We start from the raw sequence: 14809 nt of genomic DNA, 5'->3' as shown, positions 1-14809 counted from the left end.
TCCTATTTTAGTTTGGATGTGAAATGGTATTTGGAATGAAAATAATATCATATCACTTTGTTTATATTAAAATAAATAAATTTTTAAAAACAATTATATAGACACGAAATTGTAAAATGAGTCAATAAAAAAAAAAAAAATCAAAATGAGCCCGTAAATTATAAATGTTTAAAAATAATTTTTTTAAATAATCCTTTTTTCTCTCTCTCCCCAGCATTTCTTGAATTAAGTACTGCTCTAATGGCTATTTGCTTTATCCTTTCTATTTCTTTATGATATTTGCTTGATATTTAAAGGGTTAATTACATAAAAACCAACTGAACTATTCTCTCTCCGAAAAAACCTCCTTAAATTAATATTTCTAACAATTTTACAGTTGAGAAACTAATGGTTTAATGAAATGTATATGCCTAACAAGGTAATGCTATCTATCTCGTGACAAGAGATATGGACTTTTCGTATTTAATTTCTTGAAGTATGTAAAAAGTCAAAATATTTATTTATTAATAAATGTTTTAATTCAACTATTATCATCTTGGAGGGACTCTCATAGTATAACATTACTCTATTTTAAATGAAGAGTTACTTCCATTAATATAAGAAATAAATAAAGAACAACTCCTACAAAATCAAAGGGACTAAAGGAGTAATAAATATTTTAAGCTTTATTTTGGAATGAGAAAATAACTTATATTTTACATCTTCCCACTCTTTTATTAATTTTTAATTTTACTGCTCCATTTGTTTTGACGTAAAATATTTTTTTTCATTTTTTAGGAAAAATATTTTTGTATTTGTACTTTTTGATGTTTGACAAAGGTCTAAGTCGAAGTTTAGGTCGAGTCTTTCGGGCGGGACGTATAAGATAACTTACTAAAAATTGATGGATAAATTATTTTTGTAAAATTTTAATATATATTTTTTTCGTAAATATTTTAAGACAAACAAATACCAAAAAAATAAAAAAATAATTTCTGTAAAATATTTTACATCCAAACAAACGGAGCCTACACGCCGTTAATTCTTCCATTGTGTTCCATGTGCTATGTCAAGCAATTTATCCCAGTAGTAACACAAACAAGACTATAAAATAACTTACCAGAGACCAGTGCCGTTCATCCTATGTAAAAAACCTTTTTATTGCATACCCATGACTAGAAATTTGCTTTGCTCAAAGTTGATGAATTCCATTGCCCTTAATCATGTCAATCTACCCTTTTAATAATTACTTAAATATGTTGATCGATAATGTTAAAACAATACACACCTAATTAACTAAAAATGTCAATAGACAATATTAAACAATCCTTCCACCTTTAACCCAATCAAATAGACATGTTTAACATAATTTCTGACCTCTCCAATCAAATAGACATGTTTAACATGATTTCAGGCTATTAGATGTCTTAACTAAACATTAAAAAAAAAAAAAATCGTCTAAATCGTTATTTTCCTTTTTGAGCATAGATCCAGGTAAGATTTGTCTCAGCCAGTGAGCCACGACTACTTGCTTGGTCCTTCCTTGTATATCTTAAAATAATTTAAGCACATGTCAAGCACAAACAAGGAGGTGCATAATAAAAATATATAAATAAGTAGTGTACTTATTCAATAATTAAAATTAGAGGTTGGACATATACATTCAATAAGTGACAAGAACAAAACAATCTAAATTAATCACTTTTCAATTTATTGACTGGGATTCACAATCTAGACAATTATAAGAAACCCAAGCACTTAACTTATTTTGAGATTGGTTAAAGTAAAAGTTAACTTGAAATTTTTTATGGGACACTGCTTGGGTTCTTTCTTTGGAGGATAAATTTTGTTCTCCCAGTTGATGTGGCTCAATACAATTTAGACACATGTTTAAATTTTTTTAAAAATAATCATTACTTATTTTCTTATAGGTTAAACCGAATCCCATTTTTTTTTTTTTTTTGTCCTTTCCAAAAGAATCACTATTGTTTTTGTACCCAATTTCCATTTGAAATTGAAAAATTACTAAATTTATTTAAAGAATGTACTATATCAAGTGTTAAATATAGAATGAAAAGGAGGTTAAAATATTATATAGAAATTTAATGTTAATTTATATTTGAATAGACCTTTTCTCGTATATTTACTTCTGGTCCTAGATCTATTTTTTTTTTTTTTTTTTTGTCACAGTTTGATTAGATCTATCTTTTGGATCTCTCCTAAGTTTCCAACATCTTCAATTAATAGGGCTAACAGTTTACATATATATATATATATATATATATATATTTTGGTTTAATATGTAAGAAGTTGGATAATAACTATTATTAAAATTTTTAAAATTTTGATTATGTATTTAAATTATATTGGGCCACATCATTTGTAAGGATAAAATTCATCCTCCTGTGAAAGAACCCAAATATTATCCTTTCTTATTAGATGAGCGAGATAAAATTCAAGCATCAGTTTTGAACTATTTAATTGTTCAAATTAAGCTTGATCACAATACCGGTGACTCATTTATAAAACCTTACTAATTGCACCAAAGCAGACAAAAATTAGCCGGCAAGCGTTATTATGATGAAAAGTTTATTCTAAATAAAGTAGTGTAATAAATATACGAAATAGAAACTTAAATTTGCTAAGGGTATCAATGTCCTTTCAGACATAGCTAAAGCGCGCGCACAAGACGAGGCATTCCTAACCTTAAGAGGCCTTTATAATCGTGGGAGAGGGGGGAGGCACCAAAAAGGCTTCTTCTACACTATTCTCTTCTGCAACTTTTACAGCTACCGAGAGTCTCTTACATCTCCGGCGGCGGAGGAGGAAGGCAATTGATTGAAGATGGAGGAGAATGAGGAAGAAGTATCATTGTTTTTGGTTGCGACTCTAGTTGGTGGGCCATATTGTGCTGCAATTTACGAAATCAAATTTCGAGTAGGAGAAGGAGGAGGAGGGGGATCTAAAATTGCAACAGTTTATCCTCTGAAGAAAGCGTTTGGTTACTCAAAAAAGAAGAACAGAGGATATTCACCGGTTGGTTGTGATATCTCAGGATCTCACATGTTGGTGATGGCTTCATATTGGGATCTGCATGTCAGTTTTGAGCAGCTTCAACCCCTAATTTTCGATACAAATACCAAAGAGTGTTTCGAATTGGAAGGGCCAGAGGCAACAAAACCTTTCCCCCTAGTAATGGCCGTCGGTGAAAGAGGGTTTTTCATATTGTGATGGTTATTTATACACTTTCGGGCGTAGTTATAACTTAATTGCATATCAAGTCGTTTAGAGTGATTGTATCATTGAATCTATTGGTGTTCCAGTGTATTTTAGGGAACTGGACTTTAAAGATCTACCAGTAGATTGCGATCCCGCGTTCTCTGGTTGCTTTGTTCATTTGGGAAACCCAAAATTTTGTATGATGAAGACTGGTTTCAATGTTGACCCCTCCAACTTTCAATATGTTTCCATCTTGATCGTCCAAGTTTCTGATGACATGGAGGAGCTTTCAACGTTGTGGTCGGGTCTCTGCGCCTTGAATATAGAGAACCTCGCTCCCGCAAATTTAACATCACTTTTTTTGGACCCCCAGTAAGTATTTGTGTTTTTTATTTAACATTACTTTGTTTGGACTCCAAATATTTGTATGTTGTTGTTTATCCGTTTGAACACTACGAAAATTAATCAAATTGAGGAAAGCAGCCTTAGATGTTTTAACAAATTGAGTTTATTCTCCAATTCATTTATGTTTGGTACCTTCTAAGGTTGAAATTTTGAGTTAAACCAGTCTTTAGATGTTTGCTCAAGCTTCTACCAATTTGAGATCTTTTCAGATTCCTAGAGTTTGAATCTGTTTTCAATGACAAATTAACAGATCTCAAAAACAGGTTGTTTCTGCATGATTTTAGATCATAGCAACCAGAGGAAGTTGACGAGAGCCGAACTGATTTTGAGTAAAAGGTTGTTGATTGGTAGTAATGAGCGTTATCAAAATTTGTGATCTGTAGCTTCAGAATTTGCCCACTTTGGAAGAAGCTGGCAATCTCTGATTATGGGATATTATGGGTAAAACTATAAAACTGTACATTTATGTACACATATTTTTATATACCTATCAAACATTTTTTAAAAAAGAGTACTTAAAATTCACACAGTACCAGATGGTTTTTCTGGTTTGCCACTACCTTTCAAAATTGTTAGGTCTTAAAATTTTCATAAATGAATGTCCGACCTTGTTACCTTTCAAAATTGTTAGCTCTTAAAATTTTCATAAATGAATATCCGACCTTGTTTTTTGTGAAACTGTAGTTAAAATAATAAAGGTGTTATTGAAAAGTAACAAAATGATTGAACTTGAGAATTTAGACATGGCGAGTGATGTTTTATTGGATTGGCTTCTTATGTATGGACTCAAAAGAAGGCATGCATGAAAAGAATGAAATACTATCGTTGTCCGCGTGTTAGAGTGGAGCACAGGGTATGGCTGAGTGCCAGGAAATGAGTTTAAAATGTGAACTCAACGGGGTTTATCCTTGTTGTTTGACCATTCATTTTGTGTTGAACATGGTAAGCTGATCGATCAAGTATCGCTAGGTTCATTCTCTTGTAAGGTAATTATGATCATGGTTTGGTTATGTATGGGTTTATTTAGACAGTTTTTGTGCCACAAGGCTTTAGAACAGGAGTATGTTTTGGTAATGAAGAGTTTTAAATATTGGAAGGGTGTGTTTGATTGCTGATTATATCAGAGGCAAGTTTTAGTTTGTTGCAATTACCAGCCTTGACCAAAATTATTAAGTTGCATGATTTGTTGAGATGAACCTAAAATTATATTATCTAAGTATTAAGGGAAATGTCCTGCCATGCAAAATAAGAAACAGGGAATCTGACAATGTTATATATGTCTTTAAATATGCATACATGGTTGTTGAGGGGTATAGAGATGAAATAAAAACACGAATAAAGTTCAAGAATTATTAAAAGATATGCAACTGCAAACCTGTGATACCTTTTCTCCCATGAATCCTTATTAGGCTTTATTATTCCAATAATATTTTTCATTCAAAGAAATTTAATTTTATTAGCAAATTGTCAAACATTGCTGTTGTGACCTGAATTTTGTTTCAGCCTGGGTCGCGCTGCGACTCAGTTCTACTGGAAAAGTGAGTTTTGTGCGGGATTAAAAAAAAATTTGACCAGTTTTTTGGCTTGCGGGTCGTGGACCATATTTAGTACTCTCTTGTAGCTTGGTATATAAGGGCGTTTAGTGTTTTGAGTGGGATAGAGTGAGACACTGAAAATTGCTGGAAAGAGAGCGAGAGCTAGGGTTTGGGAGCTGAATCTTGTAATTTCCTGGTTTTCACATAGTGAAATCTTTAGAGGCATAATTTGTGCCAAACCACATAAATCTTAAACGTTCTTGTGTGTGGCATGCTTACTTTTCTATAGTGATTCGTGATTTGTTCTTGGTTCATTGCGCTTGTAGTAACAAGTGCTGTTTATCTGGTGTGTTCTCATTTATGTATCATACGTATTGCGTTTGGAACTATAATAAGCACGGCCTTTTTATTTGAGGCATACGGATCTATATAAATTGAGTAATACATATATAAATTATGCCTGTTCTACAGATGTGAGCCATTAAGTAATAAAATCTTTTAGATGCACTTCCCTTTATCTACGTTTTGTTTCCTTAGTATGTAAGGTGGAGTCCCATTATGTGTTGAGGCACAAAGCCTTCGATCTTTTCTGTCGATTTTATTGTTATTTTATTTGACTCAAATGTCATTTGTTTTGCAGGCAGAGCAAACATGCCTACAAGTCTGAATTCTGGACAAGTATGAATTGTTTGATACACAGTTGCATTCATCTAGAGGCTGCAGCTTTGATTGTATTTTGCTCTTATATATATATATATATATATATATATGTCTGTTGTAATTATAAATAACAATAATAAGAATAACAATAATAATATATAGCAGCCTTATTGTACATTGTACTTTGATCGAATGTCAGCAAAGAACTCAACGTGGAAAGGGTTTTATTTCAGGAGGTCCTAATGTTCAGTCTGAGCAGTTTTGAGGATCTCAATGTTGACATGCATCTGCAGCCAGTGAACACTGATCCACCAAAGCCGGAGTCAATACCTGAGGTCAGTCAAGCTGATAGAAAAACGAGTCTTCTGCTCAGCCTCAGTTTTTAGAAATACCCAAATCATACTGTTATCCATTTTTCAAAATATTTCTTCTGTAGTTGCATTTTACTACTTTTCAAAGAATGAGTTCTTAATTTTTTTGGGTGTTTTGTAATTAATTAAATCTTTATTATTTCCTTTTCACTAATCCCCTAATCTTATGTTGGTTGTTCACCCTGAAGGGTTGAACTTGGTGGTGAAGCTGCAGATTCTTTTCCCCTTTTTGTTTGGGGGTTGGGGTTTGCAGAGCGTATCTTAAACACCATCTCAGCTAATGACCGACTTTAATAAAAATTAAATATGGATAATGGGGATTAAATACAGAATATGATGTGTGTTTTTGTACTTACAAGGGGTACATTTTTGTGCAGGTTCGTTCGGTGGATGGTTTCCTGATGCTGTTGGGTCTTGAAAAGTATTCGAAGATGTTCGAATCTGAGGAAGTGCGTGTGTTTTATAGCTTTCCTTTGTTTACTGCAATTTTGTGTAGTGGCTTTGGTTTTACCATTACCTTAAGAAATTCCTTCACTATTTTGATGCCACATGCTTTTTCTGCAGATTGATATGGCCACTTTTTTACGCTTAACTGATGATGATCTCAAGGCTTTAGGATTACCAGAGGTAAATGCAGCTAGGCTAACCCTACTATATGTAGCATTTTTTATATTTTATTTTTTTATAAGTACTATATTTAGTTTTTCTCTGATTACCATTGCACCTTTAGAAACTATATGTTTTGGGCTGATTGAGAGCTTGCAGAAATAAGAATTTAGTGTAAAGTACCCTCAAGAGGTTTTTCAAAATTTTCTTCAGAAGAAACTAGTTGAAAGAGTGTGGTCAACCTCTGTTGAGGTTTTACAAAATCACCCTAACTGCTCGTTGTCAATCAACTAGGTCATTCAAAGGGGTAAATTTTAAGTTCCAAAAATACCCTTATATTAAGTAAACTAAATCACACACGCATACTGACGGGTGGTGTATTAAATTTTTAACTAAATCACAAAAATAATGTATTTTGTGCACTTATCACATACATATATATCTATATACACATTTCTCTTTCCTGCTTCCACCATTGCTCTTGTAAAAGGGTCTATTATAGGTTCCTACCTTTTCCCCTCCTCTCTCTCTCTCTCTCTCTCTCTCGGACATATTGTCTGTTTGGAGTCAAATGAAGATTCTGATCTTTGTTATGGACTTTGAAATAGGAACTGGAATATGAAGTTCTAATTCAAATCTTAGTGTTCAATTTTATTTATGTAAACACTAATAAGCATGGTATTGGGGGCTTATTCGTATACCTCAATTTTACAAATAGAACTCCAAAGTGTACTTTTTTAGTTTCAAGGATTTGAAATTCGAAACAAATTCAGCTCTGTGCAAACAAGCTCATGTATACTATTAAACCCTGACTTTGAGCCTTCACACCATTTAGTGTGTTTGTGACATGAGGTTGGGGTGATTCATTTACCCGGGGTGACAAAATTGTCACGCTTGCTATTATGCTTTCCTTTTCTTTTATATGTAAAATTGAGTTTTGGAAATTGTGAAATCAGATTCTATTTTGACTTCCTTTTATTGTGAATCAATATATATATATATATATATATATATATATATATATATATATATATATATATATATATATATATTGTTTTACTTTATTTTAGCACATTTGGTTTCTCTATTCTTTTCCTTTTGGGTGCGTATGTTGAAATAACAATGTCAGATTTAATAGTTTTGAATTGTTTTAAGGTATTAAGTTAGTCTATTTCATTTCACCGATCAACTTGGACTTTCCTACATTTGAATTGAAAATCTAAAGTCCCAGGATGTTTTAAAACTAACATTAATACTGATCTTTGATTGAAGAACCAATGATTTAGGGTTCTATGTAATAGGGGAATTTTTCTCTTCTGTTCTGTTTAGAGCCTCTTTTTCACACTCCTTCCTTTGTATATCAACCTTAAGGTCCTCTAGCTTTCCAGCTGGAATTATTTAAAACCACATGGCTGCTTATTATTAGTTCAAACATCTATGATCATCATGTGTGAAACCATCTGAGTTTACTTTTGTCGAAATGGTAATCCACTGGTAATACTTGTAAGTTATTACATATGCCTTTCTTTACTAGTTTTATCATTTCATCACAGCATTCTTTGTTGAGCCCTGGACCCTTTAATTTATTTTTATTTTTATTTTTATTTACTGTTTTGTGTGATTGAGCTTTGATTCGGTTTTTTGGCTTGCGGGTCGTAGACTCTATTAAGTACTCTATTGTGGCCCAATATATAATGGCCCTTAGGGTTTGGAGTGGAATAATAGAGAGAAAATCGCAGAAAAGAGGGTGAGTTCTTCCGCCGAATCTTCACCGTGGATGTATGCTTCGTGGAACCAATCTAAATCTATGTTTTATTTGTGTGTGGCGTGTTTATTGTTAGTTGTGTTTCTTGGGTCCACTGTGTTTTTCGTAACAGTTTGTTATGTCTTGACTCAAAATAGTAACAACTTTTTCCTCTACCGGGTCAATTGGGTTTGAAATTATACACGATTGCGTCTCCTGGTTGATCATTGTTCTTTTTGAGTCATGATATGTGTGTAATCGACTGCAATATAATCAAAGTTGGTGAAAATTTCACGTGATGCGACTCTTGAGTATCTGCCTCTGGGTTAATACAAATGTAGTTATCAAACTTTAGGGGTCTGTGATAAGAACAAGCATAGTTGTCAAAGGCGCCGAAGGCGCGCGCCTGAGGCGCAAGGCGCCTCCAGGCGCCATCTCATCGCCTGTATTGACTTAAGGCGCATGGTTGAAAGAAGGCGTATGCCTTTTGTGCATAGGCGCGAGGCTACGGGCGCGCCTGCTTGAAAATGTATTTTTAAATGGTTTTGTTTGTTTATTGTTTATGTATTGTTTATATTATTATCATATTATTTTATTAGTTACTAGTTAAAAGAAAAGCTACAAGTTGCAACAATTAAAAAAAGAAAAGAAAAAAAAGAGAAGCAAAAAGGAAAGGAAAGAAGACAGACTGACAGAGGCAGCGAGACGAGTGACGACTTGGACTCCGACTCTCGGTCTCGGATCTGCATCATCTGCTGGATCTAAGGTTAGTTCTTCTTCTCTTCTTCTTCTCTCCTCTTAGACTCCTTCTCTTCTCGGATCTGCCGGATCGGTGACCGGTCTCAGATTTTTTTTTCTTTTCTTCTTCTTCTTCTTCTTCTTTTCTTCTCTTCTTTTCTTCTCTCGGCTCTCTCGGCCGAGTCTTTGGCAGATTTATTTTTATTTTTATTTTTCTTCTTTTTTTATTTTTGTATTTTTTTATTTTATTTTTTTCTTTTCTTCTCTGGAGTCTGGAGTCTGGACTCACTGTGATGACTGTTGATCACTATTTTTCCATTCTAAGTTTCTATTTGTCTAACATGTTAATATGTTGTTCACTTCATATTGTATATTTGTCGAATGGACCACCATCATATTGTCTATGATCAAGTTTTCACCAAGTAATTACTTGTCTTACAACACAAGTGTTGTTATTACGTGTATAAAAAATAAAAATAAATAAAAAGAAATCCAATTTTGTAGTTTTCTTTTCTTTATTATTTGCCATCCATAATTTTCCAAGTACTGATGATATTCTTTTGGTTTTGAAACATACTAAATGAGTCATGCTTGGATGGTTCTTTCTTTCCATTTTGTTTCAATCAATGTTGATGGATTTTGGTGAGAATTAAGCTTATGAAACATGGAGAATTCTTAACAAACTTCGAACAAAAATAAATTGGTTGATCCTGGGCTCCCGATTATAAGACACCCATCTCACGAACCCTACTGCAAATTATCATTGAATTTTTTGTATTTGAGAGTTTTGTATGTTTAATTTAGACCCATAATTGATCCTTTGATTCGGAAATCAGCCACCAATAATCTTTTGAATTGAAGATTAACCAAAAAAAATGAGATTGATTTGATTTGAAAATATATCACATCCTTGGGTGGGTTTTGTTTTTTTTTTTTTTCAACGTGCGCCTCGCTTCAGTCGGGCGCGCGCCTCGCCTTGCACCTTGCGCCTTGCACCTCAGGCTCCCGGAGTCATTTGCGCTTTTGTGCGCCTTGAGCCTTTAACAACTATGAGAACAAGACATGACTTGAATGCACGAGCCGTACGTGATTGGCATCTACTTTTGAAGGAGCAAAAATAAATAAAATATGAGATTTGATCAAATTAGTGTGTATATTATATATATATATATATATATAGGGTAAAGTGCAATAAACAAGAAACCCCTTTCAATTATTAGTCAAGTGCAACTAACCCCCTGGAACTACAAATAACGCCCTTCAACTATGAATTTCGGTGAGAGATGGAGAAGTTGGATTTTGTTTTGTATTTCAAGTGTTCTTTTCTCGGTCCTTGTGAATGGAGCTCCGACGGGTTTCTTCTGCAATTCGAGGGGTTTGAGGCAAGGAGATCTGCTGTTTCCTTTTCTGTTCCTCATCGTGATGGAGGCTCTTAGCAGAATGCTGAGGAGGGCGGCGGATGTGGGTTTCTTGAGGGTTTTCAGGTGGGCAAAGACGCTCTTTGTCAGTTGGAGATTTCTCATTTGATGTTTGTTGATGATACTTTGGTTTTTTGTGATGCAGATGTTTCTCAAATGAGATATTTGAGATGCGTTTTGATATGGTTTCAAGTTGTTTCTTGATTGAAGATTAATGTGGGAAAAAGTGTTTTGGTTCCGGTTAGGGAGGTTCCAGATATTTCTGTTCTTGCTGATACCTTAGACTGTTGCATTAGCTCTTTTCCTATCCTCTTACTTGGGGCTTCCTTGCGGGACGCCGTGGAGGAAAATGGGTTTTTGGGATCCAGTGGTGGAGAGGTTTGAGAGAAGGTTGGCAGGCTGAAAGAAGCAGTATTTGTCTAAAGGTGGAAGAGTGACTTTGATGAAAAGCACTTTGTCAAGCCTTCCTACTTATTTCCTCTCTCTCTTTCAGATTCCTCAGCAACCTTATCTTTCTCTCTCTCTCTCCCCCTCTCTCACACACACACACACATGTATGCATGTTATTCTTTCTTCTTCTTCCCCAATCTCGACCATGGACGACCAACATTACCATCTCTCTCCACTGCCATCTAAGCCTTTATCACAACCGGCCATCTGCCAGGCCACCACACACATATGGGTATACTGCTTCTCCCCAATCATCTCAACCATGACGGCTGCCCATGTCCACTGTCAACAAACAACACCACCTCTCTCTCCACCAGCACTCTCCTATCTCTCAGCAATTTCTCTCTTGGCCTTTATATGCTTTGGCAGATTCAATGGTGGTGTCGAATGTGCGGAACCAAACCGTTGACCAGCGCCAGTTCGGATCTGGGATCTCCGTCGCGAACTTGCCCCACGGCCTTCGCTGGACTCCTCTGTAGTGTGTTTTCTCTGTTTTAAAGGGCTTCTTTACATACACCATTGTCGTCGATGGCCGAGTCGACTCGATGAATTCCAAAACTTCAAATTTCTTCACATCGTTCTTCTACGAGGCCTGCAGTTGTTCAATCTCAACTTGGAATTCGATTGAAAGTCCAAATCGGCCTTCAGTGGTGGTGGCCGGCCCATTCATCAAAACCGAACTCGCGATTTGGAGACTCAAATAGAATTTGAACAGAACTCTCTCCCCCTAACACGTCAAAGCCCTAATCTATCTTTTTGTTCTAGCTGCCGTTAATTACATTCAAGCACATAAACTTGTTGCCTCTTTCTCTCTCTAAAACAAATACACTACACTTGAATTCACTCTGTTTTTTTGGTGACAACATGGATGTTAAAATTAAGCAGGAAAACATAGAAGCTAGCTAATTGCCATATGAATAGATATAGGATGAGTAGTTCCACTATAGTAGACTATCATTGGCTGATTTATTTGTGATGAGTAGCAGTGGCCACTGGCCAATAGTTAATTGAAAAATTCCGGCAACGAACAGTGATCAGGGTGAAGAATCGAAAGAGAAATAGGGCAGGTTTGGTTGGTGTTTAGGTGTAAAAAGAAGGGCAATAAGGTCTTTTAACTTTTATAAGGGATGTAGGGTCATTTAAATAAATTTGAGTTGTCATGGGACTAGGAATGGGCAACTTAACAGTCAAATTCATCCACCGGTCACTGGAGTGGGTAAATTGCAACCAAAGTGGTTAGTTCAGGGGGTTTTCTGCCACTTTTGTAATTTAGGGGGGTTATTTGCAAATAGGAAAATAGTTGAAGGGGATTTCTTGCACTTTACCCATATATATATATATATATATATATATATTGAGATAAAATTAGGGTTATTTCAGAGTTTTCTTATTTTAATATTTTATCTTGTAGTTGTGTTTGATTAGGATTTTATTTCATCGCCAATATATATATACACTTTTTGATGATTTTTTTTTAATGAGCATGTTGTTTTAGTGATTTTGTCTCTATATTCTCCCTCTCCTATCTTTCCTCTCCTTGTTCTGCATTTATTTGGTGTCAGAGCTTTCCCCCCTACTGCAAGTGGTGTCAACATTATAATGAAGTATGCTTTTAGATGAAGACTAATTCTGTCTTTATTGGATACAACCTCTCTAAGCAGTTAGTTGGCACTGTCTCTATATTTGTGGATCATTCGATTCATGGGTCGTGATTATGCTTCTCTTTTTTTCTTCTTTGTTAATATCAGTAAGAGATTTGCCTTCCATCCTCCAAAATTTTAGTCTCTTGCTCATTTTTCAATCATTTTGCCTCTTTCAGGGTTCAAGAAAGATGATACCTTTGGAGATTAAAAACTTCTCTATTTCATTGTCAAATACCAAAATTGCCCCAAAAAACAATGTAAGTACGTTTGAACACTCATTTTTGCCCTGTTTGGCAACTGCTTTTTCTTCGTATTTTTTGTTGTTGTGGAAGGCAAAAAGTTGTTTAGTAACTTTTGTTGCAATTTGAATAATATCGTTTTTTTTGGAGCATTAATAGAATATTATTTTTTAGGCATGTTGACTCTTTCGTGAAAATGTAAATTGAGTGAGCACCAAAAATATAATAATAATAATAGGATGGTTGAATGAAAATGCTATGCATGCTGTAGTGAAGAATCTGAACCTGGTGACTTTTGGTACTCAAGACTACAAACCTTAAAATGTAGGTGTTTTTTTTGTCTTTGAGAATCGAACTTGGGACGTCTAAATTTTATAACTATAACCATTTTGATATTGTTATATTATGTCGACAACTTTATCGTGCAAATTTTCTCATTTATATTTGTATGTAGGTGGCTTGATTTTTTACTTGGAGGATTTGAAGTTTTGGTGAAAATTCCTGCATCACATCTAGAAGCAGACTATTTGGCATGATGGATTGTTTGATTGGAATTTTTTGTACAGGCTTTTAATTTTTTTTTTCTTTTCCACCTTTTGTTGAAAAATGGGTAAAAAAAGGTTAATATACACACTCTCTTTCATAAGATAGTTTGGATTATTTTATTTTAATGGAGAATATCAGTTGAATTGTAGTGGTACTAATTGCCTATATATGACTGCTTAAAATTAATGTGAGTTGCATATATATATATATATATTTGGATACTAATTAAATGAATGGTTTATAGCTAGATTGAGTTTCTGGGTAAGACGATGAAACAACCATGAATTTTAGTTTTCATATTTTGAAGGTGGGAATGATTTTGGATAATGTGTCAAATTCCTTGATGTCTGCAGGGATTTAAATTGTTTAATTCAGATTTAAAAATGATATATAATGTGACAGCATTACATCGTTGTAAGAAAAATTACAGGCATTATGTTTCTCTTTCAATCCCCATGATCACAAGTTTGCTCATGTTGAATCTAGGAAGCACAGACCCTTCTTTGAAGTAGTCGTAACTGTGTCGGATACTGACACTATTCGAATACGTCAGATACTTTATTTACGTGTCCATAAATAAAAATTAATTTTATTATTTTGAATACTTTGCTGATACTTTCCGGGCAATTCGCCGACATTTATTATACAAGTCTATCCAGTAATCTTGAAAATAAATACTTTCATGACAAAATAGTGAAATAATGGTATATATGATATAAAAATTATTATGATAATGACATAATTTTATTTTATAATTCATTCGAGCAACTTTTATTATAGAAATTATAAATGAATTAAAGTTTTATAATATTATTACTGAATAGATGTATATATATATAGTTGTGTCTACGCCGTATTCGCTTTTTTTAAAATTTGATGCGTCAACGTATCCGTATTATATTGTGTGTGTGCTACTAGTGTTAAATAAATTCATTAGTGCTTGGGTGCATCTCTTGTATGAGTTGCATGTTCTAAGGCGTGGTAGAAGGATAGGAAAAAGGAAATGAAAAAAAAGGGGGTTTGGTAAAATGGATATCAATAGTAGAGTTCTTTGTCTTAATGAAATTATTATACACTAATAATAATAATTTCCTTTTCAATTCAATACATTTGTTTCCAATTTGGTCTCTCCTTCTGTTATTATATAGATCATCACTAGGCACACACAAAATGGGTTATATAATGGTTCCTCTTTGTAATGGCGGGAGGACTAGAGGCACCAAAACCCCTAATTTCCGATTTTAGTAGAAACCACT

General features: G+C 34.0%; 1 protein-coding gene across 1 annotated transcript; it reads left to right on the top strand.

The window, feature by feature from the left end:
- The first annotated feature begins 2734 nt into the window (after nt 1–2734).
- Nucleotides 2735–13718, top strand: LOC132268208 (uncharacterized). Its single transcript, XM_059769002.1, has 7 exons — nt 2735–3570; nt 5779–5816; nt 6032–6133; nt 6547–6618; nt 6734–6796; nt 12945–13025; nt 13462–13718. Exons 2-7 carry the CDS (start codon nt 5790–5792, stop codon nt 13468–13470), a joined length of 354 nt encoding a protein of 117 aa, XP_059624985.1. The 5' UTR covers nt 2735–3570; nt 5779–5789; the 3' UTR covers nt 13471–13718.
- The last annotated feature ends 1091 nt before the right edge of the window (nt 13719–14809 follow it).

Source organism: Cornus florida, unplaced genomic scaffold (assembly GCF_030987335.1).
Source record: "Cornus florida cultivar Cherokee Brave unplaced genomic scaffold, ASM3098733v1 CherokeeBrave_3.0.0_Hap2_Chr08, whole genome shotgun sequence".
In the NCBI taxonomy this organism is placed as follows: domain Eukaryota; kingdom Viridiplantae; phylum Streptophyta; class Magnoliopsida; order Cornales; family Cornaceae; genus Cornus; species Cornus florida.
Note: the sequence above shows the minus strand (reverse complement) of the source record. Positions and strands in the feature narration are given on the sequence as shown.